The sequence below is a fragment of the Salminus brasiliensis genome, chromosome 6, assembly GCF_030463535.1.
Source record: "Salminus brasiliensis chromosome 6, fSalBra1.hap2, whole genome shotgun sequence".
Classification (NCBI taxonomy): Eukaryota; Metazoa; Chordata; class Actinopteri; order Characiformes; family Bryconidae; genus Salminus; species Salminus brasiliensis.
In genome coordinates this window covers 44163567-44190175 of record NC_132883.1, presented here as the reverse complement: position 1 = coordinate 44190175, position 26609 = coordinate 44163567, and the positions used below count along the sequence as shown (strand labels likewise).

Here is a 26609-nt window from a genome sequence, read left to right as displayed (position 1 = left end):
TCTTGTGAGAGTGCCACAGGGCTCAGTGTTCGGCCCGATGTCGATTACAGTGGTGCTGTGCGTGTCCTGCTGCAACGGGCTGCCTGGAACGTTCATGACCAGCTCAGCGTCTGTGCCCAGCCATACCCAGTCGTGCCGGTGGCCGGAGTGCTCCGGGGCCTGGGAGGGTGGCTGCTTGTGGCGGAACTTAACCAGGTACGAGATGCAGTTGATGAGGAATACGAGAATCGCCAAGCAAAAGACGCACAGTAACGCGTACATCCCAATCTCAAGGTCCGTAAGCGGCCGATTCAAGAGCGGCCCTTCGCTTTCGCCATCCTCACCGTAGTCGCCGTCATCGCTCTTCGGCTCCTGCTCGGGCACCTCCACCTGCGCAGGGTAGTTGTTGTAGTTCAGCAAGTTTCCTGGAGCTTTGCCTGTGCTTTCCGTCACCCGTACGCCATTGTCAAGATTCCTGGTGCTGCTGTCCCTGCCAGGTCTAGCAGGACTGAGGACGTTCTCGTTATTCAGAATATTCCCAGGTTTGCTGACACCAGCCGAGGCATCGTTGGCTCCTCCCGCATCCAGGTCATTCGCGATGCTACCTGCCGAGGAGTCTCGTGAAGTTGACTTGGTGGTGGTGGTAATCTTCCTCACCGCGCTTTCCTCTCGCTCTAAGGCAGAACTGCTGCTCGGTACCTGCTCGGGCTGCTGCTGCTTTTTGTCGCCGTCCGTCTCCTCGCCGTCATTCCCGTAGTCGCTGCTGTTGTCCTTAGCGTTATTTACAGCTATGCTCCCTGTCCCGCTGCCGTCAAGGCTGTTGTTGCTGCTGCCGTTTTCCACCCGTCTGCTGTTTACCTGGAACTTGACCGTTAGGCTCCCGCTGCCCACAGCCAGAGTGCTCTTGCGCTTAGTTTTCTGACACGCCTCGCATATAGTCATTTCGGCTCTCACCAGCGCCCCCTGGCCTTCGCCCTCCGCCACCATGGCCAGGGGGGAATCCTTAATGGAGATCACACCCTCGTCCAATGATGTAACGGTCAGACGGTAGTGAGTGGGGTCATATATGTCCAGAGGGGTCAGGGAGCCATCGCTAAACTGTAACCATGAGCTCAGCAGTGCCTCCTAACAGAGGAGAAATATCAGAGAAGTCATTAATAACAGTCTTTTAGAAATTATATATTTACGTATTGATTAGTAACCACATTGAAACACCACACACTATATGGACAAAAGTATTGGGACATCACTACATTGTTATGCTAACAGAGGCGTCCACAAACTTTTGGACATATAGCACATGTAAATACCCACTCATCATTCTGTCAGAGAGATATAATGTTGACCTGTTTGGGACTGTTGAGCACTTCCTGCGTGGTTGCCGTGGCGCTGATGGCTCGGTTGCTTCCCGTGCTGAGCTGCAGGCTGAGCGTGAGGCCGCTGACCAGCTGCAGGCCGAGCTCAGTGATGCTCACTCGCTCGTCCAGCACCCGCACCGTCCTCTCCGCCAGGACAGAGTCCGACAGAGGAGACAGAACCTGGAGCAAAGGTGGAGGAGAGGCTTAGTCAGAGTATTTGTATACAAGGAGATACAAGGTTGTCGTGTGAGAGTGAGGATGTATGTATACGACTGTGACATTAGAGCAGCGTGATGTACTGCGTAGTCTAAAACCAGACAGGATCAGATTTAATGAACCTTTATGGAGGTGGTGCCCACGTCTCGTCCAGACAGCACCCTGCCGGCTTGCAGACGGACGATGCTGGGATCCTCCACCTTCAGGAAGTACCGCACCAGTTTAGTAATATCCACCTGCCAATCAGAGCCCAAGAAATAGGCCTGAGGTTCCCGGGGGTCCGACTGCTCGGCCACGAAGTGCGTGAGGACCCGAACCAGAGCGTGCTGGAACTGCAGCATGCAGCCTCGGCCTTTCCTCTCTTCCTCACTGCTCCAGCCCAGCCTGCTGCTCGGAGATTCACAGACACACAGGAGGACTCATTAGGATCCACACCAGTCATCCAGTAATTAACGTAAGAAATGACTAAGCACTTATTACAGAAGTAACCGCTTAGTAAATGGCACCAATTGCTGACACACACAGCTTGTCTAGTCCCTGTAGAGAAGTCTATCCCTGCCAATAGAACAGTACTCTAAACATGAACCTATTGGCACCATGCTGCCTAATGCCAGGCATGGGATAGAGGGGTATAAAGTCCCTCAGCAGCATTGAGCTGTGGAGCAGTGGAAGAACTGTGGAACTCAGGAATGATGGTGGTGGTGGTGCTCCATCCAGTACTTTTGGCAGGAAGTGGGAATTGAGGCCAATGAACGCAATCAAATCCTCACAGCAATGCTCAAAGCTTCAAAATCTAGTAGAAAGTCTTAGTCTCTGGACAGTAGAGACAGTTACTCCAACAGAAGCAGGATCAGATCTTTTTAATAGCCTTGATTTCAGAAGAAACGGTGAATGAGCAGGTGTCCCAATACTTTTGCCCATCTAGTGACTGTGAAAATCCAGAGCTTATTGATTACAAGCGGGACTGTCTATGCAAACGGTGGTGGTTTTACGGTATCGGATGACTCATGGTCATGCTTGACCACAGGTAAACCATCTAACTCAAACAACAACATGGTCCAGAGCTTGGTCAACAAGCTTCACCAGCTTAACCATCACAACCAGCTTTTAGTTTTTTGTTTTTTCCAGCAGGGATGATGTTATGAAACGATGCTATGATTATATCATGACAGCCATCGGACATTATCCCAAATGTTGAATATAATAAGCCGGAATATAATAATAATAATAATCAGAAATACTTTATTGATCCCAGAAGAGAACTCTATTCAATATAGATATATAAATATTAGATAATATTTGCATTACTTTTTTTATACAGACATAATCTCAGCGAAATGCATTAGCCAAGCTCTATTCTCCCTCAGGATGATTAAATGACATTAAACCGTCCTCTCTCTGGGACACAAACACACTTCTAATGACACGAAGGCCTGAAATACATAATTACTGCCTCCCCTGATTGGATCACACTGTGAGTGAATGAATGACTTTGTCCTGCATGATTATGCAACGGTATTAAAACTACTAAGGTCTTTTTCGCAATCTTACACAATGTTATTCAGAGCACATATGCGTGTCGGTGAGCATCACGACTCGCTCATCATGCAAGTTGCACCATGATCTCGCGTCCAAAGTAGGTCTCTGTACTGTCAATCTAATCGGCCAGAGACCCAGACAATCTCATTTTATGCATTCACATACTAGAGTTATTCACGGATTCATCATTTCTTCTGATAAATCTAACCAGAAACAGCCCACACTCACACACTGTGATGTAATACTGGTGCGCTATATTGACAAAAGTATTGGGACACCTGCTCTTTCACTGTTTCTCAAATCAAGGGTTTTAAAAAAAGAGCTGATCCTGCTTTTGTTGGAGTAACTGTCTCTGTCTCTACTATCCAGGGAAGCGAAAAAAGCTTTCTACTAGATTCTGGAGGAGCACTGCTGTGAGGATTTGATTGAATTCAGCGACAAGAGCGAGGTTAGTGAGGTCAGGATGTTGGATGATGATCAGCACCACCCAACCTCACCATCCCCAACTCCCCAAAAGTATTGGATGGTCATGCTGGTCAACCAGCTTTGTCATGATGGTCATACCAGTCAGGCTAATCGATCAGCTTGGTCTTGCTGGTCATGATGGTCAACAAGCTTAGTCACCTTGGTAATGCTGGTCGACCAGCGTGGTCTTTCTACTAGATCTTGATAGAGGAGCATTCCTGTGAGGATTTGATTGCATTCAGCACCAAGGGTGTGTTAATGAGGTCAGGTTGTTGGATGATGATCAGCACCACCCCACCTCATCATCCCCAACTCACCCAAAAAGTACTGGATGGAGCTCCACCACCCATCATTCCAGAGAACACAGTTCTTCCACTGCTCCACAGCTTCTCAATGCTGGGGGGGCTTTATACTCCCTCTAGCCCACGCCTGGCATTAGGCAGCATGGTGCCAATAGGGTCATGTTTACTGTATCTGCTCCAGAGAGTCCTATTCTATTGGCAGTACTTCTCTACAGGAACTAGACAAGCTGTGCAACTTAAAGTAGCCGAATGCATTCATTAGCAGGGGTGTCCACAAACATTTGGACATATAGTGTAGCTCTGTTTCTTCCTGCTCTTAGACGCTGAGGTGAAGTGCTGGTGGTTGCTGTTACCTCTTGTTGGAGGTGATGGGGATCCTCCAGTTCTTGATCTGACTCAGCTCCGTATCGGACACCTCAATGTCCAGAGGAAGACGAGGGATCCACACCTTCATCTCCAGCTGGGCGCTCAGGTAGCTGTAGGTGAAGTTCACCAGCATTCGCACTCGACCCTTCGTCTCCTTTCCGTTCACGTAGACAAAGTCACACCTGTCCGACACCTGGACAGGAGATCAGATATCATTCAGAGTCAAACTGCTAATGAAGCTTATCAAAGGCAGAACCAATCAGATTCTCAATTTCAGCTAGGGGCGGGGCAACAGACAGTCAAACTCAGAGGCAGAACCAATCAGAATCTGTAGGTTAGCTAGGGGCGGGGCAATAGACAGTCAAACTTAGAGGCAGAACCAATCAGATTCTCAATTTCAGCTAGGGGCGGGGCAACAGACAGTCAAACTCAGAGGCAGAACCAATCAGAATCTGTAGGTTAGCTAGGGGCGGGGCAACAGACAGTCAAACTCAGAGGCAGAACCAATCAGATTCTCAATTTCAGCTGGGGGCGGGGCAGAAATACAAAAAAATCAAAGGCAGAACCAATCAGAATCTGTAGGTTAGCTAGGGGCGGGGCAACAGACAGTCAAACTCAGAGGCAGAACCAATCAGATTCTCAATTTCAGCTAGGGGCAGGGCAACAGACAGTCAAACTTGCAGGCAGAACCAATCAGAATCTGTAGGTTAGCTAGGGGCGGGGCAAAAATACTTTTTTGAAGAATTTCCATTTTGGACGGGACTTCTCCGGTCCAGTTCTGTTTCTGAGAGAACTCCATTTTATTAATCTGGTAGATTCGGGAACACCACACAGTTTGAGCATGCAGTTAGCACTGTGCTAATCGCTGGCCTATATGCTTCCATTACTTTACTTTGCTACATTAGCCTCGTAGCTCCAGTGCAAAACTACAGAATCTTGGCTGATGCACATTTTTATCATCATTTAATAGGAGAAGCTACTCGGCTAGGCTAGGCTGGTCAGTCAATTGGCTGAATTCTAACTACACTTGACACTAAACACAGTGATTTAGCTGTCAGCTGTACGTTATGCTAATTCCCATTACATCCAGCACACAAAGCCCGCCCACTTTCCCCACCCAAAAAAACAATCAGCAATCAATTCTGCACAGGCAGAGCGCTGAGTAATTGCTAATAAGTTATGAGATAAAAAGCTTTCCATGCCCCACTAGCTGCTCGCTAACCTGATTGTACACGGTAATCAGGCGGCAAGCGCACTAAAGCACGGCTAATGAACTGAAACACTGATCTCCAGGCGAGCGGCATAATCACTTATAGCTCAGCAAATTTATGCTAATTCAATAGCGAGTCGTGCTAACGTACACTGGGCACGCTTTTCCCGCCGTTTTTTTCCCCCTCAGGCTCTCACGCTCTCTCGCTCTGGCGCTCTCTCTACATGCTTCTCATACTGGAGCGTGACCTTGGTGCGCGAGCTGTCAGCTTTTAGAAATATAGCATACCTAAGTGGAGGACATTTAAAGACTCTTATCGGTTTAGCTTTAGCTTAAACGTTCAGTTTAAATCAATTAAGTGCAAAGAAATGAAATCACAGAGCGGCCCAAAGAGGAGCTGCTCTGAATTTCCATCACTGGGCCGGTTCTGAGAGAGGCCGGCCGCAGAATTTGAGTAAACGAGAGAGTAGAATGGACAGATGTGTGTGTGTGTGTGTGTGTGTGTGTGTGTGTGTGTGTTGTATACAGTCATGTGTATAAGCGCCCCAGTGACTTGCCTGTGACTGATTATTGGTTTTGAACAGCTGTAATCCTCTGGAGGCCACACACACACACACACACACACACACACACACACACACACACACACACACACACACACACAGGGCCACTTATACTGTGCTAATGTCAAATTTGTCTTGCATATTATTATTTATTAATGCATAAAAGGGATTAATCCTTTGTGCTTTGTGGGCTTTATCCCAATACCAGTATTTAAGCACTTATTAACCCTTAGTTAGAAGTCTACTGGATCTTAAACTCTTTAATATAATGATGTTACATGGATCGTTCAGCAAGTTCTGGTGGCAAATGGTGTCCCACAACTATTCCTTAAAAGTTACTTTGCAGATGCTGAAGCATTATTTGTATGCTACATATTTTATATTTTATATTAAATGTAATTAAAATGTCATTTTGTATTATATATATATATATATATATATATATACACATATTTTTTTCTTATATATTATATATAAGCATTTTTAATTACATTTATTATACATTACACAGACTAATTATATGTATATATATATATATTTAGAAAAGAGGACACGGGTACCCACCGTAGTTAGGATGCCGTGGTTATCAATATATAAATCAATATATATATATACACACACACACACTATATGTCCAAATGTTTGTGGACACCCCAGCTAATGACACAGATGTGCAAATGCACACACACAGCTGGTCAAGTCCCTGTAAGGAATAGGACTTTCTGGAGCAGTAAGTGACAGTGAATTAACAGGTGTCCCAATACTTTTGCCCAAATAGTGTATGTCCCTTTTTTTTGCCAAAATATTATTTTTATATATATTCTCTGCCAACCCACCTCCTCCGCCATGTCTCTCAGTGTGTGTCTCTCTCTCTCCCTGTTCCCCCCTCTATAAATATCATGCTCATGGCTACCGCAGCCTCAGTAAACATCGCAGCTCTAGGATGAGCTCAATTTTATTCCCACTTGCTAAACATAACCAAATAAAGTCCCGCAAACGGGGCTTCAAAGCCGGAGCGGGTTTGAAGTGCAGATTCCCGCTGCTGTCTAGACCGACTCTCATCTCTACAGTGACTAAAGCCCGCCTCGCATTTGATCTGCCTCATCCCCCTCTCGCTCGTCCCTTGCTTATCTCTCTTCCTGTGATCAAGGCCGAGTGTGTCAAACACTCCAGATAAACTCAGAGACAAAAACGAACATCGTCGGCTTCCTCAAACGAGCTTCCATGAACTCTCGATTCAGGAGGGAGAACATTTCCAGACATCTAGAGCGTACATTTTGAAGGATGTTACACATTTGAAGGATGTTACGCGTTTCAAACAACAGTTCATTCCTCGGCACTTTCCCGAATTGTTCAAATTTCCCAGCCCTGTTGAAGCGCATCAAGACGGAAAATGATTCCAGACATTTCCAAAGTCATGCCGGTTAAAATAAACACTTAAATAGGTCACAGTTTTATTGGCTGTTGGTCCAGATCTGCATAGGATAGCGCTTGGGTCCGAACCTGGACAATACAGTCTATTCAACAGCCCCAATACAGTCTATTTAGAGGGCTCAATACAGTCTATCTAACAGACCCAGTACAGTCTATTTAATGGGTCCAATACAGTCAAACAGCCCCAATAGAGTCTATTTAACCACCTCAATACAGTCTATTTAAGAGGCCCAGTACAGTCTATCTCACAGTCACAATACAGTCTATCTAATAGCCCCAATAGAGTCTATTTAACAGCCTCAATACATTATATTTAACAGCCACAATACAGTCTATCTAACAGACCCAGTACAGTCTATTTAATGGGTTCAATCAGTCTATTTAACGGGCCCAATACAGTCTAACAGCCCCAAAAGAGTCTATTTAACAGGCCCAATAGAGTCTATGTAACATATCCAATATAGTCTATTTAACAGACCCAATACAGTCTATTTAGAGGGCTCAATAGAGTCTGTTCAACAGCCCCAATACAGTCTATGTAACATCTCCAATATAGTTTATTTAACAGCCCCTAGTCTATTTAACAGGCCCAATACAGTCTATTAAACAGACCCAATACAGCCTATTTAGAGGGCTCAATACAGTCAATCTAACAGACCCAGTACAGTCTATTTAACAGGCCCAATACAGTCTTACAGCCCCAATACAGTCTATCAAACAGACCCAATACAGTCTATTTAACAGGCCCAATACAGTCTATCAAACAGACCCAATACAGTCTATCAAACAGACACAATACAATCTATCTAACAGACCCAGTATATTTAACAGTCTATCAAACAGACCCAATACAGTCTATTTAACAGGCCCAATACAGTCTATCAAACAGACCCAATACAGTCTATCAAACAGACACAATACAATCTATCTAACAGACCCAGTATATTTAACAGTCTATTTAACAGACCCAATACAGTCTATTTAGAGGGCTCAATACAGTCTATCTAACAGACCCAGTACAGTCTATTTAATGGGCCCAATACAGTCTATTTAATGGGCCCAATACAGTCTATTAAACAGCCCCAATACAGTCTATTTAGAGGGCTCAATACAGTCTATCTAACAGACCCAGTACAGTCTATTTAACAGGCCCAATACAGTCTTACAGCCCCAATACAGTCTATCAAACAGACCCAATACAGTCTATTTAACAGGCCCAATACAGTCTATCAAACAGACCCAATACAGTCTATCAAACAGACCCAATACAGTCTATCAAACAGACCCAATACAATCTATCTAACAGACCCAGTATATTTAACAGTCTATTTAACAGACCCAATACAGTCTATTTAGAGGGCTCAATACAGTCTATCTAACAGACCCAGTACAGTCTATTTAATGGGCCCAATACAGTCTATTTAATGGGCCCAATACAGTCTATTAAACAGCCCCAATACAGTCTATTTAGAGGGCTCAATACAGTCTATCTAACAGACCCAGTACAGTCTATTTAATGGGCCCAATACAGTCTTACAGCCCCAAATACAGTCAGCGAAGATATTTGGTGTTTCAGCTCTGACTGCTTTGATTTCTGGGGCATTGATCTCTGACAGAGCTCTGATTTCTGATTTGCAGTCTGATCTTGTGGTTACAGGGCAGCCATTCTGATAAACCCATAGAAAACACATAAAAGTGGACTGGGGGAAAAATAAAACCACAACAAATATAAGATATGAAATTGTTTTAAGTAAAAAAAAAGCAAATTCTGCTGTTTTTAACTTTAAAGTGGACTGTAGTGGACTTTAAAGCATGGTCAACGCAATACACTGATATTATCTACACATGAGTGGTAAGTAAGACATTTACAGTGGATTTTCCATCATTTTCCAACCCTGTATGTGTTAGAAGACGAGTTCAGAGGAAGCTGAGCCTGCATATGCAGGGCTGAGTGATGCTGCTTAGCAGAGTATTGCAGCATCAAGCGAAAGAGGAAAAACTCAGAGCTAAACTCAGGCTAAGAAGATTAGTGGGTATTTGGGAGTCTCAAGCTTTCACATATCTGATCAGGAAACACTCAAAACACAATAAAGGCTTCACAGGGCTTAGCGCAGTGCAACGCCACAGGACAGGAAAAAATAGATCGAACTCCGATAAACATGGCAAGTCCAGGATGAGCTAGATTTCACCAAACCCACTGACATAAAACTTAAAGGTATAATCTAATACTCCGCTCACCGGCAGACAGCAGATGGCCTGCACACAATGGAGCTGCGCATACTGTACATGCACTGAACCTACAGTAGATGAAGGGAATGTCCCTAAAGCCAGGGATTAACAGAGGAACAGCCAAATGTATAAGTGAACAAGTGTGCATCTAGATGGATGGATGGATGGCTAGATGGATGACTGGCTAGATGGATGACTGGATGGATGGATGGCTGTATGAATGGATGGATGGATAGATGGACGAATGATCAGCTGGATAGCTGGATGGATGGACGAATGGACGGCTGGATGGATGGATGGATGGACGGATGGATGGATGGATGGATGGACGGATGGATGGATGGATGGATGGATGGATAGCTGGATGGATGGATGGATGGATGGCTAGATGGATGACTGGCTAGATGGATGACTGGATGGATGGATGGCTGTATGAATGGATGGATGGATGGATGGACGAATGGACAGCTGGATAGCTGGATGGATGGATGGATGGATGGATGGATGGACGGCTGGATGGATGAATGGACGGCTGGATGGATGAATGGACGGCTGGATGGATGGATGGATGGATGGATGGATGGATGGACGAATGGACGGCTGGATGGATGGATGGACGAATAGACGGCTGGATGGATGGATGGATGGATGAATGGACGGCTGGATGGATGGATGGATGGATGGATGGATGGATGATGGATGGACGGGTGGATGGACGGATGGATGGATGGAGGGATGAATGGATGGATTGATGGACGAATGGACGGATGGTTAGCTGGATGGATGGCGGGATGGATGGATGGCTGGATAGATAGATGGATGGATGGATGGATGGATGGATGGATGGATGGCTAGATGGATGGATGGATGAATGTATACACACTATATGTTCAAATGTTTGTGGACACCGCTCCTTATGAATGCAGACACTCTCGCACAGCTGAATGCAATCAATCAAATCCACACTGCAAAGATGCTCCAAAATCTGGTGTCTAGATGGACAATAGAGACAGCTACTCCAACAAAAGTATGTTAAAAAAACTGTCAACAATGAAACAAATATGCAGATGTCCCAATACTTTTGTCCATATAGTGTAGACAGTTGTGTAAATGAATACATAAACGGAAGGGTAGATGGATGGAATGATGGACACACTGATAGACGGACAGGTTGCTAGATGGGTGGGTGATTATTTAGAAGCTCATTTGCATATTGCAGATTCCTGCAGTCATAACGAGCGAGATCTTCCGCAGCCGCACCAGAGACAGGAGTTCAGGCTGAGGTGAAGTGCTGCGTCAGAGTCTCTCAGTGTTCAGCAGCAGACAGGACGTTTGTGCTCGTCCCGTATTTGCTGCTGTCACCTCACCCAGCACAACTGTCATCCTCTATCTGCTCCACAGCCTGAAGGACCTCACCATGAACACCACACACACACACACATACACACACACACACACACACACACACACACACACACACATAGACACTGGCAAGCATACACACCACAACTCAGACAGGTTGACCCTCCCACTTCCTGCGATGACTTTGAGAAGACCTTAAAGAACTCCAGGCCCAACAAACATTCACTCTAAGCCACTCAAACACACACACACACACACACACACACACACACACACGTCTTTGCCTCGGGTCGAACAACACTCAGACTCGAGTAATCATCCTCCACTTCGCCTTTCCTTTCGCTACGAGTGAAAAAACAAACCTGAACCTCGCTTGATCCCGGCCACAGCGGCGGTAAACATGACGTTCTACTCTGAACTAACAACTACTGTGAGAAGCTATTAAAAATTCAAAATTAGCTTCAACATCAGACGCCATCTTCATGTGCACATTTCTTCACTTTCATAACTACTTTATTGTCATGACAACAACATAACCACATTACTGGCATGATTAACATTTTCCCAGAGCTGTAGCGCTCCTAAACCACAGTGGACACCTTACACCCTGATCTATAAACCTGATCTATAAACCTGATCTATAAACCTAATCTATAAACCTGATCTATAAACCTAATCTATAACTGAACTGAGCTTCTAAATATCACTGAATCAAACTGTACTGATACATAACATGCAGAACATTTGCACTAGGATTATTGCACAGCCGTACAGATGCCAATTTTATGCTAATTTTATGTAAATGTTTTGCATATCATTTTATCTGTACATGAAAGGTGTTTTTTACAGTACTTTTTTAACTTACTATTCTTTATTCTATTCATTATTTAGTGTTTTTTATCTATTAGTGTAATACTTAATATTAAACTTAATTAATAGTTTGTTTGTTTAATAAAGAGATTCTGATCAGTTTCATAGGCCCTAGAATAGAACCCTGTGGCACTCCACTAGATATGCTGCATGCAGTAGTTTCTGCATTAGGATTAATAACTGAACCCAGGGTCAAAAGGTCACGAAAGTACATATACTTGTGCTATAAATAATAGATGTAGACTTATGATCAGTGTAAACAAGGCCATTTCTTGCCTTAAGTGGTGTCAGCAGCTGCTTAAGGCCTACCACTCAACCAGCGGGGCTCTTAGATGGACTTGGGGATCTCAGAGGGGTTTATAGCATTGTTTGATTTGTAACATAGTTATTTTTAGATATAAAAGAAAATTCATATAATTCATTATAGTTTTTTTATATTGCATATAGAATAATATGGTTGGATGGAGATAGGGTGGGGGTTGCAGTTATAATGGTGATTGTCTTTTGAGTTTCTGTACCGGAAATGTTCAGAATTGGCCCTGAATGTGAAGGATTTCAGATTTCACTTTAGTTTTAATAATCTGTTGAAATTCTGTTGATTCTCAACAGGGTTAAGGTTAGGATTAGGCTTAGGTTTAAATAAGGTTAAAGATTTATTTATTTATTTAATCCATTACGTTCATTTAGAGTTTTGGTGCCTTTAATATTTAGATATTTAGATGTATGTTAGTGAGAGATCAGCTGATAATCGATAAATGATCTATATGGGTGTTTTCTTCTTTTCATTCTAAGAAAGAAGGTCCGATATAGTACTGAAAATGGGTTCTTTCATTTCTAACAACAGAGGAACCCATTTTTAAATACTAAATATTTTAATACTTAAATAAAATTGTGGAACGTCTGATTTCTGATTGTTCTGGGATCTTTTAAAACCCTCTTTCCAGACGCTTCTGCATCTCCACCCTTCTTCCTGAAGGCCTTAGAGAGCTCTCTGGATCTGGCCATTATGGTAAACTTCTTCACCCCTCACTAACTTCAACCATCAGTCAAGATCAGACCAGACTAAACGTCTGAGGTTTAAATAAGACAGACTCATCCAGAATCCTGTGGGCCTGTTTAGACGCCACCCTCTTTAGAAGTGTATGATGGCTTTCTCTAACACCCCCCCCCACACACACACCCCCTCACCTCTTACCTTAAGCACATCCTCGTCTGTGGAGCTGCAGTCGGTGAAGTCCGACACGTCAGTGACGGATCCGTCCGTCTCCACAGCGACCGTACGGACCGGCACTACGACTCGTTTTCCGGTCAGCACCGCCGTGTTCATCAGCTCTGTGTCCTGCAGAGCAGAGGTCAGAGGTCAGAGATTAGAGCTAAACCACGACCACTGCGCACCACTTAGCCCTTAACTGACCACCTCAGCGTCCACTGTGGTCGCTGTGAGAGCTCTCCTGGAGGAAAGCCAGTTTTCCCAGCTCCCATCCAACACCTAGTTTATCCATTAACCGATGAGAACATTGTGACACAGTACTAACGAAGGAGAACAGTCTAGAACAATGTGAAAGGCTAAGAACAGTCTAGAACAGTGTGAAGAAGAATCTAGAAAAATATTCATGAAAAAGATGAGTCTAGAACCACGTGAATGCTTAAGAACATTCTAGAACCATCTGAACAAAGTAAAACAGTGTGAATGAATGAGTAAGAACAGTCTAGAACAGTGAATGAGTAAGAAGAGTCTAGAACAGTGTGAATGAATGAGAAGAGTCTAGAACAGTGTGAATGAGTGAGGAGAACAGCCTAGAACAGTGTAAATGAGTGAGGAGAACAGTCTAAAACAGTATGAATGAGTATGAACAGTCTAGAACAGTGTGAATGAGTGAAAAGAACCATCTAGAACAGTGTGAATGAATGTGGAGAACAGTCTAGAACAGTGTGAATTAGTAAGAACAGTCTAGAACAGTGTGAATGGGTAAGAACAGTCTAGAACAGTGTGAATGAATGGGTAAGAACAGTCTAGAACAGTGAATGAGTAAGAAGAGTCTAGAACAGTGTGAATGAATGAGAAGAGTCTAGAACAGTGTAAATGAGTGAGGAGAACAGTCTAAAACTATGTGAAACAGTAAGAACAGTCTAAAACAGTGTGAATGTGTGAGGAGAACCATCTAGAACAGTGTGAATGAATGAGAAGACTCTAGAACCATGTGAATAAATAAGGAGAAGAGTCTAGAACCATGTAAATGATTGAGGAGAAGAGTCTAGAACCGTGTGAATGAGTGAGGATTCATTCAGCAGTGCGTTTCAGGACAGTGCTTATTTGCACCCTCCCCTCCCCCGGGTGCTGCATGCCCGGGACCCTGATATAGAACACCGTGCCGTGGACAGGCTGTCATTCTTTCCGGAGGTGAACGCGGGTCGCTGCGAGGCATAGGTTCGGATTAAAGTCTAAAATGGTTTAATAATAATCCTCTATTGTGCACCCAGAGGACGTGGAGCTCCAGTGGCGCAGGTCAACTCTCTGTTGACCTTTATAGTTGTGACAGATGCAGCGCGATGACCAGACTGAGTGGGGCAGGTTTCCCACAGATCCAATATCACTTTGTCTTTTTAGCCCCAATAAGAGAAAACTGCAGCAGCAGGGAGATCCAATCATTTCAGAGAGAGCTGGAAACCTGCGCAGAGTAAACAGAGCGCTCACTCTCAAACCCACTCGGCTCTGACTGGGTCTCGCTGTCCTTTCAACTCAGTATTGACTCGGACTTACTCCCAATTGGACTTGTTCCTGGATTCGTCTCAATCTCAATTGGACTCGATCCTGACTTGGTCTCGCTTTTAATTGAACCAGGTCTTGGATCAGCCTTGTTCTCAATTGGTTTCGGTCTTGACTCGGTTAAGCTCTCAACTGGACATGTTTTTGACTTGGTCTCACCCTGAAATGGACTTGAACTTGACTTGGTCCCACTCTCAGTTGGACTCAAGTCATGACTTGTCCTCACCTTCAGTTGGACTCAATGTTGGCTCTGTCTCATTCTCATTTGAACATTTTCTGGGATTGGCCTCACTTTCTAGGTGCTGACTTGTCCTCGTTCTAAACTGGACTTGGACTTGACTTGGTCTCACTCTTAGATGGACTTGGACTTGACAGTGGACTGTGTCTCACTCTTAATTGATCTTGGTCTTGGATCAGCCTTGTTCTCAAATAGACTCGGTCTTGACTCTCCTGCCTCGCTCTCTATTGGATTTACTCTTGGCTCTGCCTCGCTCTCCATTGGACTTTTTTGGTTCTGACTCGGCTTTACTTTTAACCGAACCTTGTCTTGACTCCGTCTTGCTCTTATTTGGGCTCGCTCTTGACTCAGCTGGACTACTCACAGTCTTGCGTAGCCTACAAGCCGTGTCTTCATTTGACCTCGTTGCCGTGGCAACATCACATCCTCACTTCCCTTATGTAAATATTTTGTAGACTAACATCCCAAATCTTACACTGTTGAGTTTGAATGAATATCCTGCAGTATTAGTGTTTAGCGTTCAATTGGGCCTCGCTAAATCCCATCAAATCCCAGTTCTGATCCACTGAAAAAAAAAAAAAAATCATTATGTTTATTTTTCCTAAACTTTACCACGGTAAAGACTCCAGATGCATCATGGTATGTAATATTTTGCTGTACGTTGTCTGTTCTGTGCCATGTTTCACATTTCTGTAATCCAGCTGTACGTTCCAGAGCGAAATCGCAATGATCAGGCCAAAATCTGCACGACTGGCCTCCAGCCCGGGGTCACCATCTTATCAGCCGGACAGATGAAGCCGGTCACATTTACAAGCTCAATCATGATCCTGAGCCCCTGCGTGTCTCCTGGGGCGACCCCATTTTTCAGCAGAGTTGCACGGCCTGATCACATCTGTAAACATCTGTGAATGGGCTGATCCTGGTAGGCTGTGCTGTTTATAGGAGGTTTAGTCAGCTTAACAAACAGTACGTAGATATGTAATATGCAAATTCATGCAAATGCATATTCACCGAAATCATTCAATCACATTATTAATTTCATGTAAGCTTGTTGTTTATATTCATGCTGTTCACCCGACAACTCTCCTAATACCCCTCCTAATGGGATCAGTAATGTGCTGAATTGACTTATTTGTAATGTGCCTTTCTAACAAATGCACCCATTGCTGACACATATGTGCAAATGCACACAATAGAATAGGACTCTCTGGAGCAGATAGTTAACATCAACCTTTTGGGACCCTGCCTAAAAATACCAGGCATGGGCTAGAGGGGCATAAAGCCCCCCAGCATTGACCTGTGGAGCAAGGGGATGAGATGGGGAAGTTGGGGAGGATGGGTAGGTGGGGTCGTGATCGTCATCCACCATCCTGACCTCACTAACGCTCTTGCTGCTGAATGCACTCAAATCCTCACAGCTAGTGAGGAAAGCCTTCCTGCACAGCTGAGACAGTTACCAGCTCCAACAAAAATCTCACTTTATCTATCTACGATCTATGGACAAAAGTACTGGGACACCTGTTCATTGGTCATTGTTTCTTCCGAAATCAAGGGTCCTAAAGAGTGTATCCTGCTTTTGTTGGAGTAACTGTCTCTACTGTCTAGGGAAAAAGGCTTTCTACTAGATTTGGGAGGAGCATTGTGCAGGTAGGCTTTCCTCACTAGCTGTGAGGATTTGATTGCTTGCATTTAGCGACAAGAGTGTTAGTAAAGTCAGGATGTTGGATGATGATCACCACCCCTCCTCATCATCCCAGACTCCCCAACTCATACTGGATGGAGAACCAACCATCATTACTGAGAACACAGGTGTCCCGATACTTTTGTCCATAGATCGTAGATAGATAAAGTGAGATTTTTGTTGGAGCTGGTAACTTTCCTCACTAGCTGTGAGGATTTGAGTGCATTCAGCAGCAAGAGCGTTAGTGAGGTCAGGATGGGGGATGACGATCACGGCCCCACCTCCTCATCTTCCCCAACTTCCCCATCTCATCCCACTGCTTCACAGCTCAATGCTAGGGGGCTTTATACCCCTCTACTAGCCCACGCCTGGCATTAGGCAGCATGGGGCTGATAGGTTCACGTTTATGCATTTGAAGGGGGGGCATTTATTAGAAGGGGTGTCCTCTAGTGTATCTATCTATTCATTCACCTGGTCTGTCATGTACATGCTGTTCTCTAAGCACATCTGTCCCAACACAGCAGTACAACGCTGAATTTCAGAGACAGCAATTATGATCCTATCCACACCTCCCCAGCGTAAATCTCTCCTACCCTGCAAACAATGAGGCTTCTCCTAAAACTGGATGTTCTCTCTCTCTCGCTCTGGTGACGTCGTCTGATGCAGATTATTGCTTCACAGCGCTGATGACTGATCAAGACCTCCCTACAGATTAATTCCCAGATTAATTGTGCTTTAAAAAGAGCTAGCAGCAAACGTACTGACGGCCCAGCATCCCGACCGGCGCTGAATAGGCAAAAAAACAACAACAAAAAAATCATTCCACTGTTTACGTCCCAAACAGTTGCGTAACACCTGCGTATTCCATGCTAATATCGCTAAAGCTGCAGGAGTCACATGGTAGCGAGTGCTAAAGAAGGCTCAGTCTGCAGTGACAGGTGAGGGGTTTGTGTGACATGAAATGTGAGAGTTTCAGTGCAACGGCATGAAAGGGATTACACCAGCATAAGACGTGAAAGTGTGTGTGTGTGTACAGGAAGGTCTCTCACAGGTGCATTATGCAAGCTGACTACTAACAGATATGTTCAGGATCAGTAGAAACACTTGACATTGCTCTGTATGGCTTTTCCATCACCCTGACGGCTCCTCCGCTGACTGTTATAAATAGGATGCTAATCGTGTGCGGATGTGCATGAGAAAGTGCTCCTTGAGGAGAACTCGCAGTTCAGGAGTGACATAAAATATCTCATTTCTACCATTTTATTTTTTCCTAGCCTGTGTCCAAATATTTATGGACACCCCTTCTAACGAATGCATTCAGCTTGTATAAGTTGCACCCATTGCTGACACAGCTGTGCACCCAAATGCACCCACACAGAGCTCGTCTAGTCCCTGTAGAGACGTACTGCCAATAGAATAGGACTCTCTGAATCTCTCCTGAACCTAGGGCACCATGCTGCCTAACGCCAGGCGTGGGCTAGAGGGGTATAAAGCCCCCCAGCATTGAGCTGTGGAGCAGTGGAAGAACTGTGTTCTCTGGAATGATGGTTGCTCCACCATCCAGTACTTTTGGGATGAGTTGGGGACGATGAGGTGTGAGGACCTCACAAACTTTTTCTTTGTTGCTGAATGCAATCAAATCCTCACAGTAATGCTCCTCCTAAATCTAGTAGAAAGTCTTCTTCTCTGGACAGTATAGACAGTTTCTCCAACAAAAGCAGGATCGGCTCTTTCTAATACCCTTGATTTCAGAAGTAACAATGAATGAGGCTGTGTCCCAATACTTTTGTCCATACAGTGTATGTGCATCATTTGAGGTTTGAGTGAAAAATGCACCCACCATGACTAGAGGAGCCAAGCCGACGAAGTCTCTCTGGGTGGTGTAGATCCTCATGAGGCCCTCCGATGCTCCCAGCATTTTGACATCATCAGGAAGAGCCAGCTCCCATTTAATCACTTGGATTTCTGACTGGCTGCTGACGTCCTCCACCTCGAAATCCATCTGCAGGATCGCCTGGAGCTTGCTCAGCCTGCAGGAGAGACGTCGGTGACAGAAGATAAGAACTTCATATTCTGTGGTTGTGCTGCTGCCAGCTCAGTGTAGCAAAATGCAGGCCAGCATAATGCAGTATTTTAGTTCGGTGAACCCCTTGAACTAGTGTGTTTCCCGTCCCTGGACCTGGAGTAGCCGCTGTCCTGCACATTTTACAACTTTCTCTTCCTTAACATGCCCCCTCTCAGGCAGGGGTTGTTAATAAGCTGATTAGCTGGATCAGCATGTTTGAAGCAGCAAATAATTGGAGGTCTAACAGTTTGGCTGAACCTACTACAGGCTGCCCTCTGCAGCAGAGGCTGTCCTCTCAGCTGGTCAACTGTAATTGCATATGTTCACTGACCACAGCCTAAGGATTATTACTCAGTAACTACAATAAACGCAATGCAAACTTGCTGCCTTCTTCCTGCTAAAAGTGTCTAATAGATCATTTAGGCCATTTTAGGCCTTGAGAATGAGCCGTAAGGCATTTTAGACCCTTTTCTGTAGGTCTACCAGTGGCCAGCATTTTCTATGGTTATACTTCTTTCCTCTATTATCTTCTCAATGTAGAAAATGGTGTATTATTCAGTAACTACAGGGACTTCTGTAGAACAGGTGGGGATATTCTTTGGTAATACAAGTTTGTAATAATACTTTCGGCCCGACAGCGGGGAATAAGCTGTTTAAGGGGTTAATAACAGGTTAATAACTAATGCTGCTGCAGTTACTTGCTCTATAATGCAGATGACTCAAAAAAGCCCAGCATTCATTTTGTCAGTGACAAAAACTCTCATTCTGTACAAGAAATATAATACAGGAAAATAAGTCACGGTGCTCTGAATGAGCTCGTTCTCACTGGACGGAAAAAACACAGCGCATCCAACAAGAACGAAAGCCTTCGTCTTTTATATAGCAGTGAAAACATGGCAGCTCAAAAAGAAGCACTGACGGATTTTATATACGGTGCACTATTCTAATGTTCAGAGTGAACATCCTGTGCAACTCAAACCCCTCCCAGTACAACCAAAACCCCTCCCAGTACAACCAAAACCCCTCCCAATACAACCAAAACCCCTCCCAATACAACCTAAACTTATCCTAGTACAAATAAAACCCCTCCCAGTACAAACAAAACTTCTTCCTGTTCAACCAAACCCCTCCCAGTACAACCAAAACCCCTCCCAATACAACCTAAACTTATCCTAGTACAAATAAAACCCCTCCCAGTACAAACAAAACTTCTTCCTGTTCAACCAAACCCCTCCCAGTACTACCAACATCTATCCCAGTACAACCACAACTCCTCCCTATATAACCAAAATCCCTCCCAGTGCAACCAAAATTCCTCCCAGTATATCCAAAACTCCTTCCTGTTTAACCTAAACCCCTCCCAGTACAGCAAAAAACCCTCCCAGTACAACCAAAACTCCTCCCAGTACAACCAAAACCCCTCCTGGTACAACTAAAACCCCTCTCAGTACAACCAAAACACCTCCCAGTACAGCCAAAACCCCTCCCAGTACAACCAAAACCCCTCCCAGTACATCCACAAGTCTTCCAAGTACAACCAAAACTTCTCCCAGTACCAAAACACCTTCCTGTTTAACCCAAACCCTTCCAAGTACAAAAAACCCATATCGGTACAACCAAAACCCCTCCCAGTACAACAAAAACCCATCCCAGTACAACCAAAACGTCTCACAGTACAACCAAAACTTCTCACAGTACCAAAACACCTTCCATTACAACCCAACCCCCCCAGTACAGCCCAAACCCCTCCCAGTACAACCAAAACCCCTCCCAGTACAACCAAAACTCCTTCCTGTTCAACCCAAACCCTTCCCAGTACAAAAAACCCATATCAGTACAACCCAAACCCACCCCAATACAACAACAACAACCCATCCCAGTACTGCCAAAACACCAGTAATAAGTGCTGTGAATTTGCTGCAAATTTGCATATTCCGTCCAACACAGCAACTGTATTTCAGTCTAAGGCTAGAGGTAAACTTCCTGTTAACTACGTTTGCATACACATAATGGCTATTACCATGGTCAGTGTTTTCTGGTCTGCCCCCTAGTGAAAGCCTCCAGTAACACACGTAGCACATCTGTCGCCTAATCAGAGACACATTTGGCTAAACTCAGATCGGGACACAATCCAGATACAGATTAGGTGTCCAGGTGTAAGAGGGGTTATAATGACTATATTTTAGGAGGCCTGCAGGAAGACTATGACTACGCTATGATCAGCAACAGGCTTTAAAAGCACACACAGCTTAGTCGGTCGCCGTATCACCATGCCATATCATTCTTCCACTACACCCACACCCGCATCAATCCCCTCCCTACTCAGCATAATGCTTTCAATAGAACTTGACTTCTCCTATAATCTGATACATCTGTCTGCATCTGTCCGAAATCTTTCAGCTTTGAAACACAGCTTTCGAGCTCTGGGGATCAGCCGAAAATGAGTTCAGAGGCTTCTTTTGTGTGGGATGGTTTTCTGGGCATATGTGTGTGTGTGAGAGTGTGAGTGTGTGGGTATGGCTGTGTGTTTTTATATTTTGCTTAATGGAGTCGTAGATGGGTTATTAGGCTTTATTAGAGTTTATTAAGGTTTATTAAGGTTGGCATTGCGTAGAAAACTCTGAAGAAGCCTGTCTTCATTTATCAGACAGCACAATTTATTCTCCGATACATTATGAATGTACTTAGAACACCCTGGGATTGTATTTTAAGTCCATATGAATTTACATCATGATTATAAAACGCATTAGTGTTTCACAGCATGCGGCGCGGCGAACAAAACTTCATTACTCAATTACAGATCAACAAATTGTGCTACTTTCTCCAATTTTCTCATGAATAATAAACCACTGGAATAGTTGAAAGTGCTTCGGCTTGTGCATACTGGTATAACATCATCTTTTATTCCTGGCTTGAAAGTATACTAACTGAATTTGCCTTCATTTCTGGATCACAGGTCCACCATAACCATTTCCTGTAAACAAAAATCTCAGATTTATTAAGTTACGCTACATGCCCAAAGGTATGTGGACACCTGATCATCACACCTACTGTCTATGAGCTTGTTGGACATCCTATTCCAAAACCATGCCTTGTTTTGTGCTTGAGTAAGCATATACACGCCTGGAGCGGTGGGCAGCCACCTAGCAACATCCAGGGAGCAGTAGCGAGTTCCTCGCTCACGGGCACTTCAGTAACATCCTGTCGCATCCAGGGATCAAACCAGTGACCTTCCAGAAGGCTTTCCATAATATGCTGGAGTGTTTCTATGGGAACTTGAGCCCATTCAGTCAAAAGAGCATTGGTGAGGTCAGGCGCCTGGATGAGAAGGCCTGGTTCGCAATTAGCGTAGGCAGGAACAGGAAAGGATCTTCTCTGAACTGTTCCCACAAAGTTGGAAGCAGATAATCAAGTAAAATGACTTTACTGGAACTGAGAAGCTGAGCAAAACCCTGATAAACAGGCCCTGAGCATTATCCCCCCTCCACCAAACTTTACTGCTGTCACTCTGCACTCTGGAAGGTAACGTTCTTCTGCCTCCGTCAAACCCAGATTCGTCCAATAGACTACCAGACAGTGAAGCGTGAGCTGTTGTTGCTTCTTTAGGTGCATTTCTAATATAATAGCACTTACAGTTGACCAGGGCAGCTCTAGCAGGGTAGAAATATGCCAGTGCATGTGTTTACGAGGGTGGATGCCATTGAAGAATCATTTTTGGTTCCATAAAGATGACTTATATGTAAAGAACTTATTATAGGTTTAAAGAAAAGTGTTTGTAAAGGTTTGATTTTATGAACCGATGTGCCTTAAACCCCTGAATTTAATAATTACAAGGGCTGTACACTTACTTTTTAAAAAAATTATCAAAATAAAGCATCATATAATCGTTAATAAATATTTGTTCATTTCTAGAGCCCGGAACATTAAAAATAACAGGATTTGAAAGATAAAAACAACTTTACATGGCAACAACAGTTATTTAAGCTGTGTTTTCAATTATGCGAACACTGCTACAGCTTATCCAATAAGCACCCAAATGGCCAGTATATGCTGTTTTCCAGTAGATCCAGTTGATTTGTCCCTCTTCAAACATGTCAGTCTGATAAGTCGATATTCAAACAAGACAAACAAATGAACTGAGAACCCAAAAAAAAGAACAAAGCAGATTGAAAACAAGGACTATCCGGATTTGGGTGAAGGTCCCTTTCAGCCCCTTTCTGGGACACTATTAAACAGGATTTGTCGGGTTTAATCCGGCATTATAGGAGGAAGATTCCCCAAAAATGCACCATGGCCTGGTCCTAAGTGGCTGTATGCGGCTGAGACTCTGCGGGTAACTATTGTTGGGACCGATTTAGTAACGACTTATGGCCAAATAGCCTCTTCCAAAACACACTTAAGACAAAAGCCTAACAAAAAAAATCCCACCAAAAAGTGCACTCGCATTAGGCAGTCCCTGCAGGGGGGGGTAACTTGCAGGCTGCTTTTTACTGGATTATGGAGTAATTTACACACCACAAATATGCCTTTTTAAAAGCATTAAGATGAACAAAAGGCTATAATCCCTGGCACTGGGGGGAAAACAAGGCCAAATGAGGTCAGCAAGGCCAAACTCCTCAAAGACAGACAGACAGACAGACCCGCACCGGCTGCTGTTGAATGACTGTGACCTTCGGTGTAATCTTAAGCCTCCCCAGTCCATGCCCAGATCGGGGCCCATGAAGGTTTCAGACGCCGAGATAGACGCTCCCAAATGGGAACGTTGAAATTGCCGGAGGTTTGATAGCCGAAAACTGTAATTAGCTGATGAGCTACACTGTTGGGAATTCTCCCAGGTGGGAATACAAAGGGTGGCGTAATTATGCAACATATGCAACCTAGGCAGCGTACATGCTGAGGTCAAGGTACCCGCATCACACAGGGATAGAAAGGGGAACTCAGGCTGGCTTTCACTAAGAGGATCTCACATACACACACACACACCGATACACATACACATGCATATACAAGACTGTAATTAGACCCAGTGTAACAATATTGTAGTACTTCTTACTTTTCCTGGAGGGAGATAAAGCTGCACTGCTTGTGGGAATGTGGAGAAGTGGTCGTCATGTCTAGTACGAACACATTTGAGCACACATAGCGAGTACCGGCTAATAATAAATGACCTGGAAAGAGAGGTCTGTTGACTCTAGGTCTGCTAAGCATGGCTGAAAGCAATCTTAAAAATAAAGACGCTACAAAAGGTTCTTCAAGCAGTTCTACAGAACCTGGGTCTTCAAATCTAATCCTTAAACCCAGTTTCCAGTCCTGGATTTCTTTAATGTAGTAGTGTTGGTAGTAGTACTGGATTCAAGGTCCAGATTTGAAGATCTCTGCCACAGAAGAACCACATTTGATTCCATAAGAAACCTTAGGGGCCTCTCCAATGGGCCTCTAATTCTTGAGAAAAAGGTCTAGGTGGCAGAATCTTCATAAAACCACCTAAGAAATGTCTTAATACTTAATAACTGGAGAATTAGGCCTGTGGCTCTTTGAGTATTTAATAGGTTCTTACACTCACATGTTTCTTTATTACAAACATATATTTCATTATTTGCACTAAAATGTTTTTTATGGCCTTGCTCAAAGAACCTTTCGGAGAACCTTTGTTTTTAATAAAGGAAACCCTGCTTCTTCTAATCAAATGGACTTTTTAAGGTACCATACATGCATCACTCATTTCAATTTAGCTCTGCTGTCCTCCTGAGCCCATACTGGTCTAGATTACTCCCCGAAAGCTTACATGGACAACGGGGTGAAAAGGGGAGCCGAGGAGACCTGTAATCCAAAAGAAGGGTTCCTAGAAAAGTGTCCAATTAAACCGATCAAGAATTATGAACCAATTGGAGGATCTCTCACTCACACGGGATTGGCCTGAGGTTAGACGCCGCTAAACTCTTAAGTTGAGCACTGCACTCAGTATTCACCGTGCCGTGCTGGCCCAGGACAGTTGTTCTGCCTTTACAGACTCAAAGTTCTGTGTTCACTTCCAACTTTTTTCGTCACCCTTCGAATACTGAAGCTAATATGACTAGAATATTGAGGATAAAGCTAAAACCAGAATCATTGGAAGGACGTTTGGTGCAGCATAGGGTTCCTCACATAATGCCATTGAAGAACCCCTTTGATTGCTCAAAAAACTTTGTATTAATGGATATTTTTTATATAATTTTTGTAAATGATGTAAAGATTTAATTGAAGGTTCTCAAAGAAGCTCTATTTTAAAGAGAGTTCAAAATTACAAATTCACACTGCAACTTTGGGACATAATGCAGTTTTAATAATGCTATTATTAGCATTATAATAATAGTTACTATCAAGGCTAAAATTACAAAAAAGGATATTAATAGTATTGGATTTTGAAGCACATTTTAAAATCCCAACTGTGAAAAGGTACCACCTGAATGAGAACTTGCTGGTGTATGTATGAATTAGGCCTGTCACGATAACTATATATTTTTGAACATCATACCGTCCCAGAAATAACTGTGATAAACAATATTAGTCATTTTAATATGCACTGATATAATGAAAATAAAATATCATAAAAAAGGAAAATTACAACATTTTAAAGAGTAGTGAACATTTTTATGAACATAATTATTAAGAATATTCAGATATTGGGATTGCAATATAGAAAAATGGTTGAATATCCTAAATAAATAAAACATAAATCTGATTTATTGTAAAATACTGACTTATTTATATTTAATGGGCAAAGTGCAATATTGAGGTCAGCAAAAATGATTGAGGTCATATATAGCATACTATATATATGTTGATAACAATAATTATTCTGACAGGCTTAGTATAACTGTATGAACCCATGTACCTTTTTCCACTCACACTGGACCGCTTCTGACAGATAACCCCCACGCTGCCATCCGAACCTGTATCCAGAGTGATGTCCCATAGCAACGTGTTGCTAGGTGTGGCTGTGCGAAAGGACACACCTTTCTTCACCATGGCCCTGTGAGGAAAAATACAAGCAGTTACCAAAATGATACAGTAATCCACAAGCAGTGCTGTTGTATTGTATTAGTGCATACAATTTCTAAACTGAATCACAACTGAATCAAATTGTTGTGAAACTGGAAGTCATAATATTCACTGAATCACTTCCTAAAGAATCACAACTGAATCAAATTGTTGTGAAACTGGAAGTCATAATATTTACTGAATCACTTCCTAAAGAATCACAACTGAAGCAAATTGTTGTGAAAAATGGTCTGCTAGATGCCTTAAATGTAAATGAAACTGGAAGTCATAATATTCACTAAATCACTTCCTAAAGAATCACAACTGAATCAAATTCTTGTGAAACTGGAAGTCAGAATATTCACTGAATCACTTCTTAAAGAATCAAACTGAATCAAGTTGTTGTGAAACTGGAAGTCAGAATATTCACTGAATCACTTCTTAAAGAATCAAACTGGCATGAAATGTTAGGATGCATATATATATATATATATGAGAGAGAGAGAGAGAGATTTGCTATATACCTATATACCAGTCGTAAAGCTGGAAATGACTGGAAAACAGTTCTTTATAGTAGCCCCAATATTCCATCTGGACCCACCACACTACACTACACTGAATCAGCACTGAAAGGATTAAGCCTGATGTTCCACAGCATTACAGATGTTTACAACTGGTAATTTCACACTAAATCCACTGAAGCACAGCATGGTTTTCTAATCAGCCTTACTCTAATTCCACAATATTTACTGTAGAAAAGCATGTTCTGTTTATTTCTCCATTAATAAACTAACCGCCCTAACTGTCCACTGTCTGCTGTAGCGTATATCTAATCTATAGCATCACATCTGGCGTAAAGGGTTTGTGGGGTCTCAGGATTAAACTGAGAACCATGATGAGCTGAGAAGAGGTCATTCACAACAAAGCAAAGCCACATAACATGAG

The 26609-nt window shown here is 43.5% G+C and overlaps 1 protein-coding gene across 1 annotated transcript in view; it reads right to left on the bottom strand.

Moving 5' to 3' along the window:
• The window catches only part of LOC140557019 (transmembrane protein 132D), a 56152-nt gene that overhangs the window by 276 nt on the left and 29267 nt on the right, over positions 1–26609 (bottom strand). Inside the window, exons 3-9 of the mRNA XM_072681147.1 lie at positions 25519–25656; positions 18420–18609; positions 13089–13232; positions 4213–4418; positions 1676–1940; positions 1326–1517; positions 1–1104 (exon numbers count right to left, since the gene is read on the bottom strand). The exon at positions 1–1104 is cut by the window's left edge and continues 276 nt beyond it. Coding sequence (XP_072537248.1) covers positions 1–1104; positions 1326–1517; positions 1676–1940; positions 4213–4418; positions 13089–13232; positions 18420–18609; positions 25519–25656 — 2239 coding nt within the window. The remainder of the gene's footprint in view (positions 1105–1325; positions 1518–1675; positions 1941–4212; positions 4419–13088; positions 13233–18419; positions 18610–25518; positions 25657–26609) is intronic.